General features: G+C 40.9%; 2 protein-coding genes across 3 annotated transcripts in view; both read right to left on the bottom strand.

Moving 5' to 3' along the window:
* necab2 (N-terminal EF-hand calcium binding protein 2) overlaps nucleotides 1-10102 on the bottom strand; it is a 173414-nt gene extending 163312 nt beyond the window's left edge. For both annotated transcript variants that reach the window (XM_075470704.1, XM_075470705.1), the window contains exons 1-2: nucleotides 9755-10102; nucleotides 5573-5597 (exon numbers count right to left, since the gene is read on the bottom strand). In XM_075470704.1, the coding sequence (XP_075326819.1) occupies nucleotides 5573-5597; nucleotides 9755-10081 (352 nt within the window). In that variant the 5' untranslated portion in view covers nucleotides 10082-10102. The remainder of the gene's footprint in view (nucleotides 1-5572; nucleotides 5598-9754) is intronic.
* Nucleotides 10103-11060: 958 nt separating this feature from the next.
* Nucleotides 11061-24456, bottom strand: part of hydin (HYDIN axonemal central pair apparatus protein) — a 95187-nt gene continuing 81791 nt past the window's right edge. Inside the window, exons 84-94 of the mRNA XM_075471211.1 lie at nucleotides 23807-23959; nucleotides 23562-23735; nucleotides 23273-23382; nucleotides 22906-23128; nucleotides 20178-20387; nucleotides 18845-19008; nucleotides 13069-13219; nucleotides 12756-12986; nucleotides 12459-12683; nucleotides 11919-12200; nucleotides 11061-11389 (exon numbers count right to left, since the gene is read on the bottom strand). Of these exons, the coding sequence (XP_075327326.1) occupies nucleotides 11180-11389; nucleotides 11919-12200; nucleotides 12459-12683; nucleotides 12756-12986; nucleotides 13069-13219; nucleotides 18845-19008; nucleotides 20178-20387; nucleotides 22906-23128; nucleotides 23273-23382; nucleotides 23562-23735; nucleotides 23807-23959 (2133 nt within the window). The 3' untranslated portion in view covers nucleotides 11061-11179. The remainder of the gene's footprint in view (nucleotides 11390-11918; nucleotides 12201-12458; nucleotides 12684-12755; nucleotides 12987-13068; nucleotides 13220-18844; nucleotides 19009-20177; nucleotides 20388-22905; nucleotides 23129-23272; nucleotides 23383-23561; nucleotides 23736-23806; nucleotides 23960-24456) is intronic.

Raw genomic sequence — 24456 nt, 5'->3', positions numbered from 1 at the left:
ATTGAAAACCTTCCCGCTAAATTCCTCCTTGCGCCATGAAGGGGGGGTCTTTCCTGAATCCAAACAGATGACACACCTATGGGTCACCCACGCAGGTGTTTCCACTCACCGTCTCATCAGACCAGCAAGTTGAGATTTAGGAAGAAGTGCAGATTTAACAGGCGTGTGGGCAACTTTTAGGTTCTTCATCTGTTTCACATGTACAGACTTATCCAATTATTTATTTATCTTTTTTTTTTTTACAGCACTTTGGCTTGTCAAAGCAGAGGAGGCACCAGCATTAATAATCCTTATGGTCTGAGGAATTCTCTCAGTGTTTTCATCAAACTGCCTTCATGCACATCTATAGTCGAGCAAATCAAACCCGAGTAAAAATCTAATCAAAGAAAAAACTAAATCTGTGCCTAAGAGACTCTAATCAGCACATGAAACACACATAAAAGCCAGATTAGATTATCATCATGTTTTCCATCACTTGAAGCTTGTCTAATGCCCTCCTCCTCCAAACGTCTGCAAACAGTGTGAAACATGATTAATCTGCATCCGACTGAAATTTGGATGGATCATTAACCTGCACCAGAACCCCCAAACTGAGGCGCCTGCATGCCTTTTAGCCAAGCTCAGCTGGATCATTCCCACCTGTGACACGTCAAAATGTTTTTATTTTGTTTAAATGAACTCACCTCAAAGTAATCTCAGGTCTTCATCACAGGTCAAACCGATGACAGGAACTCAGAACACCTGTGAAGGTGCTCTGGAGGTCCTTCCTCTTTTGCAATGGCAGTTAGCAAATCAGCTGTTTACTGCATCACTGCCACCTACTGGGCTGGAGTGTGGATGGGGAATTGGCAGTAAAAAAAAAAAAAAGGCGAGATTCTTCCATGGATGTATTATAAGTGGATATGGCGCCACCTCTCAGCCGGCACGCCGGTTTTTCCCAGTGGCCACTCATGGTATTGCAACAATCCCCTGTGGCCCAAAAAGCATTTTTCCCATGAAAGTTAAAGGAGAACTGCGGTATTTTCAACATTAAGCCTCTTTTATGAGTCGCCTGCAATGTTTTAAAACCCCCCCTCAACGCTTTTTTGATGTTTACTGCTGTCTCCGGTATTTGCCTAATTTTGATTCATCTCAACCTGCTTCAGAACGGCAAGTCATGGTGCATGTCCAAAAAGGTCCGTAAAAGCACCATAAACGTCCGTTTTCAAAATAATCAACTCACCGGAGTGGTTACTGGTGTGTACTGGTAATCCATATCAAATTTCGTGGCGAAAAGTTGCTTCTGTCGTGTTTTATTTGGCAGCTCGTTCATGCTCGAACTATTTTCTTAGCGGTGGCGGAGTAATATCAACGAACATCCAGTACAAAATGTCAAATAAAACACGACAGAAGCAACTTTTCGCCACAAAATTTAATATGGATTACCAGTGGACACCAGTAACCACTCCGCTGAGTTGATTATTTTGAAAACGGACGTTTATGGTGCTTTTACGGACCTTTTAGGACATGCACCATGATTGCCAGGTTGAGAAGAATCAAAATTAGGCAAATACCAGAGGCAGCAGTAAACATCAAAAAAACGGTGAGGGGGGTTCTAAAACATTGCAGACGACTCATAAAAGAGGCTTAATGTTGAAAATACCGCAGTTCCCCTTTAAAGAGATAGTAAAGGTGCAATAGTAAAAGAGATGCCTGTAAAACTGTTCACAGGACGCCTCCAGCTGTAACCGCTATTATTTACTAATCTTTGTATTCTACATTTTTAAGTCATGGACTTTTTATCCGTCAAAAAGTTTTCTAACGGCCAGAAAAGCCCCAGAAAAGTCTCTTTTCACAGCGTGACGTCACAGCTGTGTACGTGCACTGTGATGTGTACGTACGTGCAAGTCCGCATCACCCCGGGGCATGATGTGAGGCCCCAAAGCATCATGGGGGAATGACTCTCCTGCGCATGCTCTATGGGCCGCATAACGCGGAAGTAAACCCGGAAGTCAGAAACTTTTTTGGCGTATGCGCCAGGCGAGCAACTCCATTGAAATCACCGGCGGCCATTTTGTGGTCCGGTATCCAGATGATAAAATACATCCATGGATTCTTCCTATTATTGGGATGTTATAATTAGGGATGCACCGATCCGCTTTTTTTTAACCTCCGATACCGATATCTGAGGTTTAGTATCGGAAACAAACAATCCGATGGAGAATCGGCCGTTGTGCATCGCGTTTGTGCAATAACATTATTAGCAATAGTGGAAATGGGTACAGCGCCACCTATCATACCGGGTATGACATGCTTTGTGCCAATGATTCCATTCATTCACCGCTATATATCCAAGGAGAATTACCCTTGCTCAAAAAGGAGCATAACCCAACGATAGCTATAATCGAAATAATCTCATCATGTCAACCCACTGAGTGCATCTGTGGGAGGTTTTCTGAGGGTGTTCCAGCTTCCACCTGCAGTCCAAATGAGTGAGAGTGGCTGCCGCTGTCCCGTCACCAGCTCATTATCAGCTGTGATAAGCTGCAGTACCATGATCCTGGTAAAAAAGTGTGATGCATGGATGACAGATAGAAAATGTGAAGAAATTTTGTGTTGCAGCCTCATGATGCCTCTATGATGGACTGATACCTTAGCTGAGGGTTTCTGTGAGTAGATTCTCTACACTGAATATAAAGATAAAGTGTGGAATGAAGGACTACTTACAATTAAGATTCTAATTCTGCATTTAATCAGACCTGGGTCTACGGGTAAAGTAGATGAGCGAGTAAATCCCATTGCAAGAAAAACATGTCTATGGAATTGATATTTTAGTAATTCAGGTGTTTTCCCACCTGATCTCATGACAGAAAGTTTGTGAATGTTCCAGTTTCGTAAAAGCTCAAAATTTGTATATTGACTATGTCTCCTTACTAATTTCCCTATAAAAACACAGCTTATATCTTGTTTTGCGATCACCTGCTCAAGTCTCAGCTCCATTAGTCCATCAACTCTGGTGTAAAAAGCCCAGACTTTGCCCTCTTCATTCATCTTACACCAAGAGTCATCTCATTAGCCAAAACTCTTCACTCTGGGTGGGTTGAGATCGATGGAGCAGTGCTACCATGAATGAGCCCTAACGTAGAGACTTGTCCAGACTGGCTGCCACACCAGAAGAGAACAAAAGAGAACATCCTCACATGGTACTGCATTAAGCGTTAAAACATCATATAATAAACCTTTAAAAAACAAATCAACAGCGTGTTACATTAAAAAAAGTATTAATTACTTACTAGTTATTGCTCAACATGATAATTCGAATAAATAATGTAACAGGCGTGTGAAATCGCTTATTTCTTTTTTAATTTCACGCAGATAAAGGTTTGTTCTCCAACGATAAGAATGTTTTCATGTTACAAATGAAAAAAGTTTAATCAAATTTTGAAAAGCGTAATTAAAATGCAAACTTTTGAGATTTCTTTCAGTCGGCGCTCGTAACGGTTCCTCCGAACATTAAGCCTCAGACTTCAGCAGCTTGATGAGCTTCTGCTGCAGCTTCAGACGGTGAATCAACCCAAGTGCTGACAAATGATGCAACTCCTTCAGAGACAAAACTACACCAGCTGCATGGCGATGTGTGTGAGGCGGTTATCACAAACACACACCGCACACGCACATAAAAACACATCCCAATAAGTGACAGCTCATGGTTATATGCTGCTTGTATTTGCATGAGATGTGGACACATAAAGCGCACACACCCTCCCTGACCTGCTGTTTCAGCAGCCCTGAAATCCGCACGATGAATGTAAAGAAGGAATTCAGACGAGTAAACTTCAATTATCACCCCGACGTCAGATATTTGATGCCGTCTTACTCCCCTGCTACTCGTCCTCTGCTCCTAACCTCGCCTCTCTTTCAGACCCTGCCACCCTCTACTTTTTAACAATCCTCTCACCGCTAGCATCTCCCTTCTCCCGCTCTAACTCATTAAAACAGTTCCCCAGTCCTCTCCCAGGAGAGAAGAGGAGGAGGATAAAAATAGCTCTTCCTCAGCTCATGCTCACTGGTTCTTTCTCCAGCTTGCAGTCTGAACATCAACTAACGACATTTCTCCATAATAACCATCTTTGTTCCCCACAGAGTCTCTTTTTTTGCTCTGGTGCAGCAGCAATTCATCCAAGTGCTCACTCGTGTCTGCCTCTTTAAAGACAGTTTGCAGGTGGGGTGGAGCTGTAGAAACACCCCGAGAGGCTGTTATCAAAAAAGTTTCATGCGATCTGACAGCTTGTTTGTGAAAGAGCTGCTTATGCAAGAGGTCTGCGCTCTGAAAACCATCAGCAGGAACGGGAACCTGACCGAACAGACGTTCTGCATCAGGGCAGCTGGTGAATAGGTAGTGCAGGCGTTTAAAATCATGTCAGCTGATGCCAGTCTGCTGGAAAGACACAATCATTTCTAACGCCGTGCAGAATAGCAGCGATGACAGTGAACATCAGTGTGTTTCTGCTCAGGCAGATGAAGGAAAGACCAATTAAACCCTCACAGATATCTTATTTACGGAGATAAATGTTGGGACTCTAGCTGTGCTGGAGGGGAAGCAAAGGAGTAATCAGTTTGGATGGAAGAGAAATCCCCTCCAAACACACACGGGAAGGGCAAATGACCATCTGGCTGCTATGAAAGCAAAGCTTTTTATGTCGTTTCCTCATTAGTGAAATTCTTCTCTGTCACAGTGAAAGGAGAGAATAGAGAGAGTAGCAGATGCCGGATGGATATAAACAAACTGCTCACTGGCAAACCTGTGCAGGAATTTTAACTTTTCCCTCTGAAGACACTTCAGTGTCCCAACAAGCTCAGAAATGCAGCGCAGTGCAGCAAGAGCTCAGAGAGCAGATAAAACGGGCTTCAGACACAGAAATCTCTCGCCAGTAACGCAGCTCGATCGTCTGGCTGGAATCAGCGAGACTCAAATCATTCCGAGCATGTTGCTGTTGACAACAATGTCTCATGATTTGCAGAATAAAGCTGTGTGAAACAACTCTGAGCTTTTAAAAAGTCCCGTATTAAGTCGTATTATTGCTTGCTATGAAGTGGATGTAAAACTCTGAGATGAATCAGTGGGTTATAAAGTTATACAGAAAAAGAAAGTACACCCTCTTTCAATTCTAAAATGTTCCAGGACATAAAACCCATCTGTTCTTTTTAGAGAGACGAGGCTTTCTCCTGCAGCCCTTCCACACAAGCCAAACTTGTTCAGCCTGTTTCTAACTGTGCTGTCATGACCTTTAACCTTTAACATGCTAACTGAGGCCCGCAGAGTCTGAGATGTAGCATGTACATTTAAAACCATATGTGAATATCTAAAAAATTAAGAAAAGATAATACAATCAGCAACAATTGAATTAAGAGACACATGAGCCATCTTTTCCTGGTGGTTTTATGTTTGTAAGGTATCATGTTTTGTGTCTCCTGAATAGAGAATGATCTGAATTCATGAATGCAGCACACAGTGTGTGCACATGTGAAACTGTGAATGCCAACACATTAAGCCATTTATCCCCAACTTAAGAAAATGAACAACTTCACTCACCGTCTTTGTCGGCTCTTCTGAATATCTGTGAACACAAAGCAAAGTGAAGTTGGAGTGAGTGAAGATATCTGCTGCAGAGGGCGAAAACAGGAACACTTTACAGCCAGACTTCAGTTCAAAACTGAGAGTTCCTAACAGGTAAGTTACTCTGAGTTCTTTTAAGATTTACAGGAGTCATTTAGTGTATTTTATGATGTTTTTACTGCAGTTTGTGTGTGTAGGTACAGCTGTGTATCATCTGCAAAAGAAGAGTTGAGTAAGCACCTTTCAGACATGCACTGCTTTGCTTTAATCTGACAGCATTTAAACACGTCTGTGTCGGTGCCTTTCTGCAACTGTTTAAAACTTAAGTAATATCTAAATATCACTTTCAGTACAAGTCTGATCTCACAGCATTCTTAATTTGGCAAATGATGTGCTCTGCAGACCAATCTCACAAATCATTTTGTTGAATGAATAGAAAAACAGCATCGTCCAAATTACCCTCCTCCGTGGTTTTTCATTATCTGATGCAGCGCCAGCGTTTTTCACAATGATTAAGCTAAATAAACGGAACAAATAGACTGCACCTGCAGAAAATAGCACCTTTTAAACTAGTCTGTTTGCTACAAAAGAACATTATATACGATGGATATTCAACCAACAACTAAATGCTATAAATTGATTGATTGAGGGAACACTTCCCTCATGAGACGGCCAGTGCAGCAGTTTGGTTCTGAAGTTTTGGAGGAAACTTTTCAACAGCTCACGACCGTAATCTATGGCTTTTACGAGATGTATAGAGTGATATCAGAACACCACAACAATAAGAGCTGACAAGACAGATGGTTAAACACAAGTGGATTCTTTAAGTTGAAGAAAATGGTGAAAAAGAGGATAAGAAGATAAAAAGCTGGTAACAGACCATTGTTCTGAGGTCTATTCAGAGTGAGTCCATCTGGATACGAGCAGATGAGATGCAGCGTGCTGTGTTTAAGGCTTGTTCAGGGCCACAAGGCTGACAAATGTAGTTGCATGAAGGAGGATGAAAACGCAGACATACAGCTGACTGGCGACTGCTCGTTGCTGATTTATAGTTTCAGTGAAAGCTTCCAAGTGTCGGCATCTGTGCTTTCATCAGTGTCTGATATGAAGGTTTACTGCCAGAAAGTAGCACGATGAAGAGGTGGAGGACAAAGAGAAAGACACAGTGAGGGGCATGCAAAGGATGAAATAAGCACATAAAAGAGAGGCGTGGAGGCCCCATGCATCACTAATGATTCTGTTATAGGAATACGTTTTAACTAAGGCGTCTTTCTACTTGGGACGTTTTCACAGACACCTGCTAGAGCTGAGATAACGAGAAGATAAGCGTTATACTCTCCTACAGGGCTGTGGGCTCAGCGTGACAGAAATGTCCTCCTCAGAGGGTGAGCACAAGATGACCATGTGCCCACGTGTTTGGGATTAGGTGAACATCCATCCATGTGTTGAATACACGTTTCTTTAGATCAGCTGGGATATGACAGAAGGCTAATTCAGTGTTGTGATGTGCAGAAATGTGTGACTTTTGTAAAAAGATTCCCATATTTACTTCAGAGATGAGGAGAGTAAAGAATCTGTGCTAATGTTCACTCTTCCTTGAACAGAATCAGGAGCTGTTTTCTTTAAAAATCACATAATCTTTTTCATTATTGAATTCTTTCTGCTTCCAAAATTAACCACGATGAGACTTATGAGCTAAACGCTAAAAGCTGAGCTCCAGTGCTAACTCCTTTAGCACTGGAGCTCAGCTTTTTCTTCTAACATAACAGATGTGATACAGCCTGGCTTTTATGTCATCACAGTTCAGTCTTTTCCTCAGTGCTTAAACATTTCTTGTTTCATCTCTACTTTACGTTGTTGTGACTCTTTGACGTCTCACATCTACGGTACAACTTTTCATATTCACGTGCACAACTGAGCAAAAACAAGATTTAATACCAAAGACCTTCCATATTTTAGCATATTCTAACTAAAACTATTTGCAACTCAACCTGTTTACTGGCGGTTATCAACACCTGTTAATGCCAAGAAAAACATAACTTTAGTTTGGATTGTTCACATAAAACTAATGTACATATTTAAATTACACGTCAAGAAAAAAAAGGAATCGGCTGTAAATTTGAGGCAAAATCTTTTCAGGCTTTCATCCTGAAATGTGAAGATTTTTAAGCTTTATCTTGTCTTATCTGACAGTAAATTTAATTAAATGATGCTTTTGTGCTTGTTTGACTTTTTTAAGCATTTCTTTGCTTAATGAACGAAACAGTCTGCTGATCCATACATAAAAGAACTTTAAGTTATATTTATTTGCTGATGATGAACATGACGGTAACATGACAATTAAGAAACATCAAAAAACTAGTTCCCACATAAAACGTGCACACAAATTGTTTTCTGATACATATATTTGGGCAACATCTGCACTTAAACTCATCAATTGCAAGAATTTCTCGAGATTCTTACTCTAGAAGTTTCTGGTTTACAAAACTAGAAATGAGTTACGCTCTTGCAGCAACTGCAGCCAAAGTAAAAAATCATTACTGCCGAGCTGAGCTCCAAATGACAAACTGTTCTGCATTGTTCTGCTTTCCGGCTGCACCCTGGGGTGCGCTCCGCGCCGCAGAAAAGAGCCCGCTCTGGAGCAGCCGCAGACACGGGAGCTTGGAGAGGGGAGAAAGTGTTGCGGTGAGGAGGCGGTGTGTGTCTGTGAAGAGTTATCACAGAAACAGCTCAAAGAGAAGCTGAAAATGTTAAATAAAACAGAAACGGAGAACAGAGGCCGAAGGAGGAGAAGTGTTGCATCTTTCTCTTAACCTTATTAACAGATACTTGTGAAGACAGAAAAGGGAGACCAGAGGGATATGAAGGAAGTGAGGAGAGAACAGGAGATAAAAGGGGTTTAAAGAGCAGTGAGAAAGGTGCAGAGAGGTTAAAATGAAAGAGAAGACAGGGGCAGCAAAGGCAGAGAAACAAGCAAGCGAAGGAAAATGCTGCATGCAGGTGTGAGCGCACACACACCGATAAATCCCTTTGGTGTTGACTTCAACACCCTAATAATAATGATGGGGTCGATAGTACTGGGAAATGGCAGAACCATTAACATTTCAGAGTTGAATGTGATGCAGAAAGCAGCAGAGAAGATGCCAGAGTCGGTTCAAAGCTGATGTGAGTTTTTGAGCCTGGAAGTGAGATTAAAGCAGATAACTAACTGCTAAGCTCAGAGTGTCAGCAATCAAAGGAAGACCGATAAGATCATGACTGAAATCAGAGCTACAATCTGTGACAAAACAGATGAGAAATATCTGACTCAAATTTAATTTCCCACAAAAAGGGAGCATCAGCAGCAAACTAGGCTACACCTCCTCTGCAAACTCACATAGAATTAGTTTACTGGGGTACTTCCATTCATCAGCCAAGGGCTTCCTCTGGGGGGATTGCTGGGATTCTCTTTATGTAAGGAGCCACACAACTTTTATTGGATAAATTAATTAAAATTGGCCCTCTGGCCATAATCTCATGTCTATTTGTGTCTTCATGGTCTGCAGAATCTGATCTACTTTTGTTTCCTCCATTGAAGCAACATCAGCTGATCTCTAGGGGAACCATTTAAAAGGTCAGTGATTAAAAATGATCCGTATTGTTGAACGGCACTTTCGTGCGGGAAGGCTGCACGTTTACCAGCTGGACTGAGCGTTAGAAGATTTAAAAGATGTTGGCAGAGATTCGGATATGTATGTAACGTAGGAATCAGTGATATGACGTTTTTTAAGTGGTTGTGTTGCTGTCTGTGCGTCGGAGTTTATTTGGGCTGACTGAGAAACTATCCCTCATGGAATTCTTTATGAAAAATGTTTATTTGGCCCATAAAGAAGTTTAGAAAACTAAAGACGTGATAAAGAACCGTGCAACAAGAGAAAGATGGACCGGAAAGTCGTCGATATTATCCCGGACACCCGCCGTACCAAACTGTCAAACAACGTGGTAGATCTTCTGCAAACTCTGAAAAGCACGACCTGCAAACCCCAAATTATTTGTTCATGCTTGTGCGTAAGTGCGCACTGCACCGTTCCGCGCGCATCGCTCCCTGGCTCTCCTCATCCCGCGCGCCCGCCCGCCCAACCCGCCGGTTCTGACTGCTGCCTGGTGCCTCATACTTACATCCAAAATCACAGAGATGCCTCTCCGCGGCTCCGGAGCGAAGAACTGCTCCTGAGCCACGGCCACCTCCTCCTTGCTGGAGGCAAACTCCCGACTGGAGATGTTCTTGTTGTCGCTCATTTTGGTGACGATCCAGCGGACGAGCCCGTCGATTCCACCGGGCTGGGCGCCGCTGTTTCCGGACTGTGCTGCCGTCGCGGACTCGCTGTCCTGACCGGCTACGGGTTTCGGCTCCTCGCGGCTTTCTTGGGCACGAAGTTTGGCTTGTTCTTTGTTAAGCAGTTTGTGGACTCCGTCCCTACAGTAGCGCGCTGCCTGCTCACACATCCTTTTGCTGCGGAGCGCTCATGCTGAGCTCTATGGGGGAGAGAGAGAAGCCCCCCTCCCTCCCCCATATTTCCCGTCTTACATCACAACACCCACTCCAAAGCACACCCACCCACCCATCCTGCATATCCTACATACCCCTCAATGCTCTCTGTTGGGTAAAAAATTACAACAAATTTGAGAGACTTAAAGTGATTGCATTTCGTGAGAGACGGTGAATAATTTCTTGTATGATTATTATTACAACTCTCCAGTAACTGTAAATTTCTGAGGTTTTTTGTCAGTTTAAATATAAACATGCAGGATTTTTTATTTTGTGAGCAGTTGTATGACATAAATCAAGATTAGACCACTTACAACTGCCTGTACTAAAGTAAACTCTCTCCTCTGGGGTTGCTGTCAAACACACACGTGAATTGCACATCAATGCATTGTTTTATCTCCGCTTTGATATCCAATCTGAAAAAAGATGACACATTTCCTTTCTTTCTTTAAACAGCCACAGTGACTCGGCCTTGTGAAGCTTGCTGTGACCTAAAGGGAGGATCAGGGGGTGTTTTTTTTTTTCGAGTGTCTCCTGAACTGTCACTCCAGCTCCTCATTATAGGTTTATGTGTGTGTGATGTGACAGATCTAACCTTTGGTAATGAGAGACTCCCCCAGCTCTGCCCTTTCCACTTTTCCTTCAATGTGCCGTGTGTCTAACAGCACACAGTGGTGGTTTGGACAAATTAAATCCTGCTGGAAAGTTGACAGAATGAGCAAAAGGGAATAAAATCAAGCAAATTACGCATGTTGTCCCATCAGTGGAGCACAAGAATGTGAACCGGATCATTTGACATGATTGCCCCCATGTGGAGACCAGAGTGAAATGACATCAAAGTTTTATTTTTCTGCAGAATTTAATCATTTACAAAATATTTTCAAACAAACTTGCAGAAGCTACATTAGATAAATTAACATGACAAACTTGTTAGCATTAACATTCCAGTTCAGCCTCCAATAAGAATAAATGATACAACAAAGGTTAAAGGCGAAGCAGATGCCGGTGTGCTCATGCTTCTGGATTTATGCGTTCCTCAGTGTGTGTACGCGTCTCTAAGAAGACTCAGGCCGGTGGCCCTTCAGGTAATAGACCCATGAGCAGGGCTTGCTGTTCCCCTCTGAGCGCTGGCTGGATATGGTCAGTTTGCCAAACCATGGTCCCGATGACCGTCCTGGAGGAGATTCGAAGGACACTGAGATGTTTTGGGCTTTTTTGGAGACGATGCTTTCCACTCCTTTGACAGTAAAGCAGGGGTCGTCAACCTAAGAGCAGCAAAACAACTGTAAATCTCAGGGTCCATCATATACAGATGTGATATAAAGGCAGCAATGGAATCAGAACAGTTTGTAGATGGACAACAAGAGCTGGCCTGCAGTCTACATGCGTCAGTGAGACTTGGCGGCACATGACCCTGTCGCTGCTTCACTGGTTTGTCCTTCCTTGGACCACTTTTGGTTGGTCCTCACCACTGAAGCGTGGGAACGTCGAACAGCATCGACCCAGATGTCCAACCATTAAAATCTTGACTTCAACAAAGTTTCCAAAATCCTTACACTTGTCAGTGTTTTTTCTGTGTCCATCCCAACTTCACAGACTGAATGTTCACCTGCTGATTAGTTTATCCCAGCCCAATCGATTTGATCAATTTTTTCCCTCTTCAGTTAGTGGTTATAATGATATGGATACCAATGTATAACACAAGACGTATCACAGAAACATTTAAAGACTGGATTTTAAAATCATTCAGCGTGAATATGAACTGCTGTTTGGCACATTCTCCTCGGTCTTTACCTGGAAAGAGAAGGCGGTGGTCTGCAGGAACACGTTCTTGAAGGGGATGGTGATGCTGCGACCTGCCTTGATGTTGAACGGACCCTGAGCTTTCGGGGGGAGGCAGACCCCATGTAATGGAAATATGTACTCCCCACCAATTCCAGACAACAGCCTGAGCTGACCTCTCACTTCCCCCAACTGATGAGGCTCAAAGCAAACCTCCACGCTGACCTCTGACCCTAACTGGAAACCCGGAGAAGTACCCACACTTTTGTCCACGATGAATTCTGAACAATCGGTCTGGAGGATAAACAAAACAAAATGATTGCACTGTTTTTGTGTTTCTGCCACTTTAATCTACTGAGTATAGAGGACTGCATTGTTCTTTGATGACAATACACACAGTTTCTACAGTAAATTTAAATGAAATATGTTAATTATCTTATTACATTCCTAAGATTTAGTTGAATTGTCTTTAATTCCAAAATATTTCTGTCTTAGTGAAAGAGGAACAAGCAGAGAAAGGGAGCAGGAGCATGAGGCCTGCCATTCTCTCACCTTACAGGAGTACTCGGTTTTGAAGCGGGAGTAGTTGATGAATTTAACATGGATAGAGTGGCTGCTGCCCAGTGAAGCGTTGAAGTGGACAGTTTTCTCCGGTGGTGGGGGCAGAGCTTTGAGAAGCAGGTCGTGGTGGAAGTAGCCCAGATCATTACTGAACAGAGACAGCCTTGCTGTAGACTCGCCTGCTTGCAGAGGATGGTACTCAAAGCTCAAAGCACCCTACAAAGAGAAGAGAGAACACTTGAGCCTGAGTTGTTTCTGTTTCTAAGTGAAGATGCCCTCCGTATCTACCTTGGACAGTCCAGACACTGTGTGCTGAGGAGGGGCACTGATATCGTGGCATTTACACTCAACGCTGAGGCAGGTAGCTGTGCTTAAGGGGTTCTCCACTTGAATCGTTGCTGAGACCGTCCGCCGAACGGCTGTCACCAATTCGATAGTAGACAAGATCCCTGGACAAGTGACTTTGAAGGTCACAAGGTAGAACAAGTACTCACCTGTTTCCTCATTACAAAATGTCACCTGAGAAGCAGGATTAAAGGGTGATTATGACATTTTACAGACTCATCCAGATGCACATACAGAAATGAGTTCATGATCAAACCTTGGTGTTGTACTGTCCATCTCTATATGCAGTGAACGACAACTTGAAGTCCTTCTTGGCAAGAGCAGGGACATCGATGTACTTGAGACCCTTGAGGGACATTGTTGCATCTGGTTTCTCAGGTTTCAATGTCTCCATCAGCACATGGAACCTGAGGACACAGAAAACACATGACTATAGAACATCTGCTCAAGTAAATTGAGAAAATTTCCTCCTTCGCTTCTTACGAAAGTAATGGAAAATAAAGAATGTGGGAATTCTCATCACTCACATGGTTAACACAGGCCATTAACTAACCAAAGAAAGAATGCCAGCAAAAGGTTGCAGTCTACAAAGAGAGCCAATGGGAGTGGCCAGTTCTGCAGGTAATTTACCAGCATTGCACAAATCTATGAAGACAACTGCAGCCAGCTCAGCTTCAGTAATGATCAAAGTAATCTCGAAGCCCAAACTAACAGTCTTGCTGAAGTGCTGACGTGCTGATAACCATGACAGTGACCTTGGTTACTGCTTGTAAAGCAACAGAATGTGAGCTGGACTGTTGGCAGTCGGTGGCACTGACAAGCTAGTTTGCAAATGGCTTTTCTAAGCCTATCAAATTGTGAATAAAAGCAAATCTCCTTGCAGCTTTTCCTCAAAACAACTATCCAGTTGTTTTCCTTCCACTCATCAAGGACGTTTTCATAATACCGGAGGGGATAAACTGTTGCACAGCTAGCTGCAACCAGCCAAACTGACAACACATCCAAATAAAGATAAATATAACAGTTACTTTAAAATAAATTATGACAACACAGACGAAAGAATCTTTGCCTGGTGTTCAGTTCAGCCTTTTTAAAGGGGAGTTTGATCCATGCAGATGCATAGTAGGCTTTATGTTCCCTTTAAGCTCCCTGTGGACCCTCGAAGATTGGTGCAGGTGCAATGATGAACTGATCTTTAAAGTATCTTAATTACACATTTTGAACAGCCAGCAAACATAGCCTGAAATATTCTTCAATTTGTTGTAAAAGTTGCTTTTCTTAAAAATGAAGGCATGAGAACATAAACCGTTGATGGCCAAGTTCCTTCTTACTTCTTGGACATAGCTTCCTGTACATTTGGGAATGTGAGACACACGCACACTCATCTCATTACTGACTTCACAACCAGGAACAACACTGGTGAAAATAATACCAGTGAAATTTCAGCGACAGGAGCCTGATTAAAAGAAATGCTGAAGAAAAAGTTAAGGACTGCATAACGTTTAGGTACAGCAGCTGTGTGAACGTCATCTCTTTGTTCTCATGTTATCTGTCATGTCAGAGCTTTATAACAGTGTTAAAAGGTGTTATAAACAGTGTTATCTGTCCTGTCAGTGCTTTATAACAGTGTTAAAAGGTATAATAAACAGTGTTATGTCATGTCAGAGCTTTATAACAGTGTTAAAAGGTGTTATAAACAGTGTTAACTGTCCTGTCAGTGCTTTATAACAGTGTTAAAAGGTGTTATAAACAGTGTTATCTGTCCTGTCAGAGCTTTATAACAGTGTTAAAAGGTGTTATAAACAGTGTTATCTGTCCTGTCAGTGCTTTATAACAGTGTTAAAAAGTGTTATAAACAGTGTTATGTGTCATGTCAGAGCTTTATAACAGTGTTAAAAGGTGTTATAAACAGTGTTATGTGTCATGTCAGAGCTTTATAACAGTCTTAAAAAGTGTTATAAACAGTGTTATCTGTCATGTCAGAGCTTTATAACAGTGTTATAAAGTGTTATAAACAGTGTTATCTGTCATGTCAGAGCTTTATAACAGTGTTAAAAGGTGTTATAAACAGTGTTATCCGTCCTGTCAGTGCTTTATAACAGTCTTAAAAAGTGTTATAAACAGTGTTATGTGTCATGTCAGAGCTTTATAACAGTGTTAAAAGGTGTTATAAACAGTGTTATGTGTCATGTCAGAGCTTTATAACAGTCTTAAAAAGTGTTATAAACAGTGTTATGTGTCATGTCAGTGCTTTATAACAGTCTTAAAAAGTGTTATAAACAGTGTTATCCGTCCTGTCAGTGCTTTATAACAGTCTTAAAAAGTGTTATAAACAGTGTTATGTGTCATGTCAGAGCTTTATAACAGTGTTAAAAGGTGTTATAAACAGTGTTATGTGTCATGTCAGAGCTTTATAACAGTCTTAAAAAGTGTTATAAACAGTGTTATCTGTCCTGTCAGAGCTTTATAACAGTCTTAAAAAGTGTTATAAACAGTGTTATGTGTCATGTCAGTGCTTTATAACAGTGTTAAAAAGTGTTATAAACAGTGTTATCTGTCCTGTCAGTGCTTTATAACAGTGTTATCTGTCATGTCAGAGCTTTATAACAGTGTTATAAACGGTGTTATCTGTCATGTCAGAGCTTTATAACAGTCTTAAAAAGTGTTATAAACAGTGTTATCCGTCATGTCAGAGCTTTATAACGGTCTTAAAAAGTGTTATAAACAGTGTTATCTGTCATGTCAGAGCTTTATAACAGTGTTATAAACAGTGTTATCTGTCCTGTCAGAGCTTTATAACAGTGTTAAAAAGTGTTATAAACAGTGTTATCTGTCATGTCAGAGCTTTATCACGGTCTTAAAAAGTGTTATAAACAGTGTTATCTGTCATGTCAGAGCTTTATAACAGTGTTAAAAAGTGTTATAAACAGTGTTATCTGTCCTGTCAGTGCTTTATAACGGTCTTAAAAAGTGTTATAAACAGTGTTATCCGTCATGTCAGAGCTTTATAACGGTCTTAAAAAGTGTTATAAACAGTGTTATCCGTCATGTCAGAGCTTTATAACAGTGTTAAAAAGTGTTATAAACAGTGTTATCCGTCATGTCAGAGCTTTATAACAGTGTTAAAAAGTGTTATAAACAGTGTTATCTGTCATGTCAGAGCTTTATAACAGTGTTATAAACGGTGTTATCTGTCATGTCAGAGCTTTATAACAGTCTTAAAAAGTGTTATAAACAGTGTTATCCGTCATGTCAGAGCTTTATAACGGTCTTAAAAAGTGTTATAAACAGTGTTATCTGTCATGTCAGAGCTTTATAACAGTGTTAAAAAGTGTTATAAACAGTGTTATCTGTCATGTCAGAGCTTTATAACAGTGTTAAAAAGTGTTATAAACAGTGTTATCTGTCATGTCAGAGCTTTATAACAGTGTTAAAAAGTGTTATAAACAGTGTTATCTGTCCTGTCAGTGCTTTATAACGGTCTTAAAAAGTGTTATAAACAGTGTTATCCGTCATGTCAGAGCTTTATAACGGTCTTAAAAAGTGTTATAAACAGTGTTATCCGTCATGTCAGAGCTTTATAACGGTCTTAAAAAGTGTTATAAACAGTGTTATCCGTCATGTCAGAGCTTTATAACAGTGTTAAAAAGTGTTATAAACAGTGTTATCCGTCATGTCAGAGCTTTATAACAGTGTTAAAAAGTGTTATAAACAGTGTTATCTGTCATGTCAGAGCTTTATAACAGTGTTAAAAAGTGTTATAAACAGCGTTATCTGTCCTGTCAGTGCTTTATAACAGTGTTAAAAGGTGTTATAAACAGTGTTATCTGTCCTGTCAGAGCTTTATAACAGTGTTAAAAAGTGTTATAAACAGTGTTATCTGTCATGTCAGAGCTTTATAACAGTGTTAAAAGGTATTATAAACAGTGTTATCTGTCATGTCAGTGCTTTATAACAGTGTTAAAAGGTATTATAAACAGTGTTATCTGTCATGTCAGTGCTTTATAACAGTGTTAAAAAGTGTTATAAACAGTGTTATCTGTCCTGTCAGTGCTTTATAACAGTGTTAAAAGGTGTTATAAACAGTGTTATCCGTCATGTCAGAGCTTTATAACAGTGTTAAAAAGTGTTATAAACAGTGTTATCTGTCCTGTCAGAGCTTTATAACAGTGTTAAAAAGTGTTATAAACAGTGTTATCTGTCCTGTCAGAGCTTTATAACAGTGTTAAAAAGTGTTATAAACAGTGTTATCTGTCATGTCAGAGCTTTATAACAGTGTTATAAACAGTGTTATCCGTCATGTCAGAGCTTTATAACAGTGTTAAAAAGTGTTATAAACAGTGTTATCTGTCCTGTCAGAGCTTTATAACAGTGTTAAAAAGTGTTATAAACAGTGTTATGTCAGGTCAGAGCTTTATAACAGTGTTAAAAGGTATTATAAACAGTGTTATCTGTCATGTCAGAGCTTTATAACAGTGTTAAAAGGTATTATAAACAGTGTTATCTGTCATGTCAGAGCTTTATAACGGTCTTAAAAGGTGTTATAAACAGTGTTATCCGTCATGTCAGAGCTTTATAACAGTGTTAAAAAGTGTTATAAACAGTGTTATCTGTCCTGTCAGAGCTTTATAACAGTGTTAAAAAGTGTTATAAACAGTGTTATCTGTCATGTCAGAGCTTTATAACAGTGTTAAAAAGTGTTATAAACAGTGTTATCTGTCCTGTCAGTGCTTTATAACAGTGTTAAAAGGTGTTATAAACAGTGTTATCCGTCATGTCAGAGCTTTATAACAGTGTTAAAAAGTGTTATAAACAGTGTTATCTGTCCTGTCAGAGCTTTATAACAGTGTTAAAAAGTGTTATAAACAGTGTTATCTGTCCTGTCAGAGCTTTATAACAGTGTTAAAAAGTGTTATAAACAGTGTTATCTGTCATGTCAGAGCTTTATAACAGTGTTATAAACAGTGTTATCCGTCATGTCAGAGCTTTATAACAGTGTTAAAAAGTGTTATAAACAGTGTTATCTGTCCTGTCAGAGCTTTATAACAGTGTTAAAAAGTGTTATAAACAGTGTTATGTCAGGTCAGAGCTTTATAACAGTGTTAAAAGGTATTATAAACAGTGTTATCTGTCATGTCAGAGCTTTATAACAGTGTTAAAAGGTATTATAAACAGTGTTATCTGTCATGTCAGAGCTTTATAACGGTCTTAAAAGGTGTTATAAACAGTGTTATCCGTCATGTCAGAGCTTTATAACAGTGTTAAAAAGTGTTATAAACAGTGTTATCTGTCCTGTCAGAGCTTTATAACAGTGTTAAAAAGTGTTATAAACAGTGTTATCTGTCATGTCAGAGCTTTATAACAGTGTTAAAAAGTGTTATAAACAGTGTTATCCGTCATGTCAGAGCTTTATAACAGTGTTAAAAAGTGTTATAAACAGTGTTATGTGTCATGTCAGAGCTTTATAACGGTGTTAAAAAGTGTTATAAACAGTGTTATCTGTCCTGTCAGAGCTTTATAACAGTGTTAAAAAGTGTTATAAACAGTGTTATCTGTCATGTCAGAGCTTTATAACAGTGTTAAAAGGTATTATAAACAGTGTTATCTGTCATGTCAGAGCTTTATAACGGTCTTAAAAAGTGTTATAAACAGTGTTATCCGTCATGTCAGAGCTTTATAACAGTCTTAAAAGGTGTTCTAAAGAGTTTTGTGTGTTTTGTAAATTAATATGCTATGATATGGTTTCCTCCTAGAACCACGATCCAATGGATGTTTATGCTGTGCTGCAACTGCTTGATGTAAATCAGATTATGTTTGCAAAAGACAACTCAAAAGACCATTTAAGAGAGAATTCATTTGTAATAGATATCTAAGACGGTTAAAAATGTACAGTCATCAAATATTCATGTTTTGTTAACAACTGGTTTCCATTAAATCGAATTACCCAAAAAAACCATAGAAGGTTTAAAAAGTATAAAGAGTTCACACACAGGTTCGACCAACTGACGACTTGAGTTTTGTGTGTGTTTTACCGTTGCTGCTTGGAGAGCCAGTTGTTTACAGAGAGCAGCTCTGAATGGTGAGTTTTGGCAGGCAGCTCGTGCACTATGTTGTCCTCTGCTTTGGGAGGATCAGCAGCTCCCTGCAGGGAGAACAGCAGGCCCCTCCCTTCAGGGAAGGAGAAAAAGACTGATCCCTGAGAAAGAAGAATGGAAAATGGATCTAGTTTGTTAGTGGGGAAATATTTGTTTTCTGATATCTTCACAGAAAACCTCACAGCATTTCATACATATATTTCAGTACTGTGCAAAAGCCTTGCGTTGCCCCTCATTTCTTTGTAGACTTCCAGGAAAACAGGAGTTTGTCCAGTTCTAAGCAGCTCTATAACAGTAGAATATCATGAATAATAACTGTGGCAATATAATTTCTGCTTGGGGATCAATAAAGTATGGTATTATTTAACTGAATTGAATGAAATTGAAATCATGAAATAGATGCAGTGATTTAATGAAATATGTCCAAACATAAATATGAATACAGAAGTTCTGAGCAGCTTTAAAGTGAATATCTGCTCTGAGCTGCTTTCTCCTCCAACACAGCCTGAAGCCTCTCAGACGAGCTTTCTGTCCTTTCTTTAAGGAGTCTTCAGGAATAGTTCTCCAGGCTTCTTGAAGGACATCCCAAAGCTCTTCTTTGGATGTGGGCTGCCTTTTGTTGTGTTCTCTGCCAACATGATCCCACACTGCTTCAGTAATGTTGAGCTCCGGGCTCTGGGGAGGATTCATCCCTCCATCAGACCTGCTGCCACTGATTTTCAGCCCACTTCTTGTGTCCTTTGGCACAGCTCAGCCTTTTCTCCCTGTTTCCCTTCCTTAAGAACGGCTTCCTGACAGCCACCCTTCCATGGAGCCCATTTCTGATGAGGCTTGGGCCAACAGCAGATGGATCAGCTGAAGGTCCAGATGCATCTCTCAGCTCCTGTGTCAGGTCTTTGCTGGATGTTTTCCTCTTTCTTAAGGACATCACTTTCAGATCCTGTTCATCTGCTGTAGATAGTTCTTTAGGCCTGACACTTCTTCTTCTGTCCTCCACTTGTCCAGTTTCCTCAAATGTTTTAAGGACACACTGCACACCATGCTGAGATATGCCAAGTTTTCAGCTGACAGCTCTTTGGGAATCACCTTGTTGCTGCAGAAATCCTGTTTTCTGTCTGTCACACTGTGTTATCTTTGGCATTATCTCTTGATGAATTTGAAAAGTTCTGCCTTCTTGGAGGCAAAATATAAAGAAAGGAGGGAGGGATCAAGACTTTTGAACAGTAGTTTAAATTAAAGATTATTATTCAAGTGTAATTTTTTCCTCTACCAGATGTTTCTTTCCATCAGCGGTCATGGTAAGTGGTCGGTACGTGATGTCAACAGTCTTGTTTTGGTGAGGTTCAAAGGTCACAAACAGTGCAGCTCTCCACTGCTCGCCCTCAATGAGAGGTCTGATGCTGCAACGCTGATTTGTGGGGTTGAGTACGGACAGCGTCTGGGTGTGAGAGCTGCGCACCGGGCAAACAAAATTCACCACCTGGAGAGAGGAAGAAAGCAGGAGGAGGTCAGAATTATGCGATAACGTGATAAAAAACATAAAAAAAATCAAGTTCCATTGTCTGGTAGCTGTAGGGTTTTATATTAGATACAGACTGACAAACCTATCTGTATTTTTATATTAAAACCCCGAGATTACATGTGGAACTTATTGTAACTACAGCACAGCATCACAATGTCCCTAAAGCCTTTATTCAACCTCTTCCTTCTGCAGACAGATGCACAAATGCAATTTCTGCAGTGGAAATGAAACATGAGCTCACACATTCGTCTGATTCCCAGGCTACCAGACTTCAGGGGTACTCAGCTAATTGAAACTCACTGGAAGTTTGAATAAATCTTTAAATCTGCCAAAACATGCTGAGTGTTCCAAATGAGCCAAATCAATGTCTCACATTATCTGGTGCTCGCCTTTAACAATTCCTATACTGAGAAGCAACAGAACTGAAAAGGCAACTTTTAGGCTTTACGACCATGGAAAAGGCCTCACAATCAATATTTAAACTGCTCATTTGTTACTTTTTCAATTGCAAAAAGCTCTTATTTATATTACTCCTTTACGTGTGATAAATACATTGCTATGATATTCAAAATTAGAGCATGTAATTAGCTATTTAAAAGATGTACAACAGCAATGCAACACTTAATTGATTTTCTCACTTAAACAATCAGTTCACACCTCACTGTGGAGACTGTCCTTCACTGTCTATAGGGAGGCTGGGGGTTCTGCACAGTGTCCTAGCTGGATGTGCCTTACTCATCGTAGGTCCAGCTACAGCTGACTACCCTTAAGCCTCCTCCTCATAGTTCCTCAGGCATAATTTGCCTGTGGAACCTCAGATACATTGAGGCTATCCTGAACATCTGCTGGTAGTTCAGCCCCTTCAGCTGTGATAATCTTGCCTATCTTTAGCCGCTTTCACATCTGCTTTTTCATGCCGGGACTGATGTGCCTTCATTTAGCATCATGTTATGTGTGAAGAACAGAGTCAGAACTGGGGGTCAAAGTCGATCCACTGCTGATATAAATGGGACCACCTCGTATGTCCTTACAGACATCTACCTGCTACTCCACCTGGTTTAACAGAACTTGCCACTCTTGCCAACGGTGCTGTCATCATTTACCTGATCCTGCAACGCCGGCTTGTGTGTGTAAGGGACACAGCGATGCAGGATTTTTTTGCACCAAATATGTTAAAAAAGCTATTGATATGACTCGGCTGCATTCATCTAGTCCAAATGACATCCTGATGTCCTTGCTGCATAGTCTGGTGGATCAGTGGAACGATGTCTCGCTCAGTCCTGGTATACAGCTCCATGTCGTCCATGTAGGGGAGGCGGCTGATGATTGTTCTACTTTGTAGCTTTGGGGTGCGGCGGAGGGGGTTCATTTCTACACAGAACAGCAGTGGGTGGTAGCTTTTGCAATTGGCCTTGAATTGGTTTCGAAGGTTGTCTTCCACAGTCTCATTGAGTTCTTGAAGAAGGCTCTTAGTGTCCAGTTGGTGTTGCAGAGTTTGAAGCATTCCCAAATCCATGGGTGTGGAACACATCGTAGAACTGCAGACTTTCCACAGATTTGTATGTCTGATCTTACAGTTTCAGGTGAGATCTATTTGGTGTCACTCCCAATTACCCTCTGGGTCCCACTTATGTATTAAGCACCATGCCTGCTCATCCTGTCCACTATGATGCCTGACAGGGGCATCCGTGCTGTAGAGAGGCAGGTTTTTGGGCAGCAGTTGGATGCATCTGCCCCCTACTAGGGGGACTGTCAGACCTTGGGTTAACCAGTCTGAGTGGGTCCCGTCCACCAACAGCTTGGACATTTGTTCTGCAGGCATTCATGGAGTGCTGTTAGTTTCATTGGCCAATAGGTGCGTAACGTGTCTGGGCCGGGTGCAGTTCTATTCACACTTGAGATCCTTCCTTGTCTCCCACATTGATGGTCAGCTCAACAGCAGCATTCCAACAATGTGATATTCTCTGCTCTAGCCTATGCATGTCTTGTCCCTCTAGCCCACTTCTTACAGCATGTCCTGGGCCCCAGCATCTGACGTAGACCTAGTTAATCTGGTTGACATCTCAGCTGGTATGGCTTCATTTCTATTATTTCTATATTTTGCCTATATTGATACCGAGGATGTTAGAGGAATGCTCGGACCTGGTGGTTCTTACCAGGTCTTGAAACTCTGTAAATACAACTATGTCATCATTCCTTTAACATAAACTAAGCCAAAATAAAGTCCAGCCCATCATTAAACAGCTTGTAAAACCACCTTCAGCAGCAATAACTCGAAGTATTCCTTTTCTGTTTGACATTATCAGTCTTGTTGTGGAGGAATTTAGTCTTTGCACAGAACGGGATTGATCGTTTTTTCCTATTTCTCTTAAAAAATCCAATCAGTGGAACTAGAAAACAATGCATTACATACTACAGTGTTATTTCTACTTTTTCCTGATAATTGTAAATGTACACAAAGAGGCTTCAGTCGAACCTCTTGTCTTGTGGTGGCTGCTATGCAGGAGCCTGTGACAGTGAGCGTAACGGCTGAGGAGGAGCCCTCCACAAAGCAAGACAGGCTCTCATATCTGGTGTCATTACTGAGCTCGATGGGGGCAAAAGTCACTTCAAAGGGAACCTCCATCCCCGGACAGATATATCCTTTCCCCGGTGTGATGGACACCTCTGCAGGGAAATTCTCAGTTTTCCAGTGGAACCTGGCAACAAGGTGGACAGATAAATGAAAGCAAAGAGAAGGATTTCATTTCAGGATTCTGTGAATTTTACACCTGCTGTAAGATTCTTTGTCCCGACAGTTTCCACAAAAGTCTGCAAGGGGTTTAATCTCACAGACGCCTTACCTGGCACCAATATCACCAGTGTTCGTCATAACAATCCTCCTGCTGCTCTGGCAGCGCTGGACCACAGCTCCAAATGACAGGTGGTCCGAGTCCAGCTGCACCTCCACACCCTGACGGTTTTAAAATGAATTAGTGTTTAATGATTCTTAATTCTAGAGACCTAAAATGAATGTAGTTTTCTTTTCTTTAAGTTGCCACTTAACATAAAAATGATGGCACAGATGGAGCATATGTTGTTGATTTCAGGGAATATTACAGAACAGAACAGAAACAGTGACTGGAAATGTACCAGGCAGCAGCCTTGGATGATCAGCAGGGGGTGTAAAAAGCCAGTAAACTCCGCCTGCAGTTCAGCAGTGAAGGACGGATAGTGCTGAAGAGGTGAGAAATGGATCTCCACCTGACATAAACCGCCCCCAGATTTCAGTTTCAGCTCACCTGCTGGGCTGACAGACAGATCCTGCTGGAAAAGAAGGCGACATTAAGTGTTGCTTGGAAGGAGCCCTGTTTGTTATTTCTGTGTGCTCTGCCTACCTTTTTACCCAGAGGTGTATCTGTGCCGAGCGTCAGGGTGAAAGAAAGGTCTAAACTGCTGCGATTTATCAGAACCACCTGCTTTGTAACCTTCTGACCCAAAGTCAGAGATCCCAGTTTCAACTTCTTCTGGCGTGGATCTTCCACCTCCAACTACGACAAAATGATGTTCAAAATTTAACTATTTATACAAACAAGGATTTAAATTACATTTACAAAAGATCAGATGATCACATAAAACATATCAGATTTGAATAGACTGCATATTTAAATGTGGAATAGATAGTAATAAAGGTCTTTTTATGCCACATGACCTCCTGGTTAGAAACATCCACAGACTCTCTGGGTTAATTAGACTGAAGGCAAAATGTAAACCAAAAAAATATCAAGAGCAGAGGAATTGGGTGGATAAAGTAGGAAATGAAAAAATGAGAAGTATGAATATTTAATGTTCATAAAAACATTCTGAACAATAATAATTATCACAGCTCACAGGACATGAAGCTATTTCGGACATCAAACTATAGAAAAATCCATTCTTATATGTTCTCACAATACAAATGATAGAGCAGAATTCTGTGTATAAACTGTATTTTAGATAATTAAGACAGGTTAAACAATGCTAATAACAATCAGTGCTGATTGATTAA

The sequence above is a fragment of the Odontesthes bonariensis genome, chromosome 7 (genome assembly GCF_027942865.1).
Source record: "Odontesthes bonariensis isolate fOdoBon6 chromosome 7, fOdoBon6.hap1, whole genome shotgun sequence".
In the NCBI taxonomy this organism is placed as follows: domain Eukaryota; kingdom Metazoa; phylum Chordata; class Actinopteri; order Atheriniformes; family Atherinopsidae; genus Odontesthes; species Odontesthes bonariensis.
Note: the sequence above shows the minus strand (reverse complement) of the source record. Positions and strands in the feature narration are given on the sequence as shown.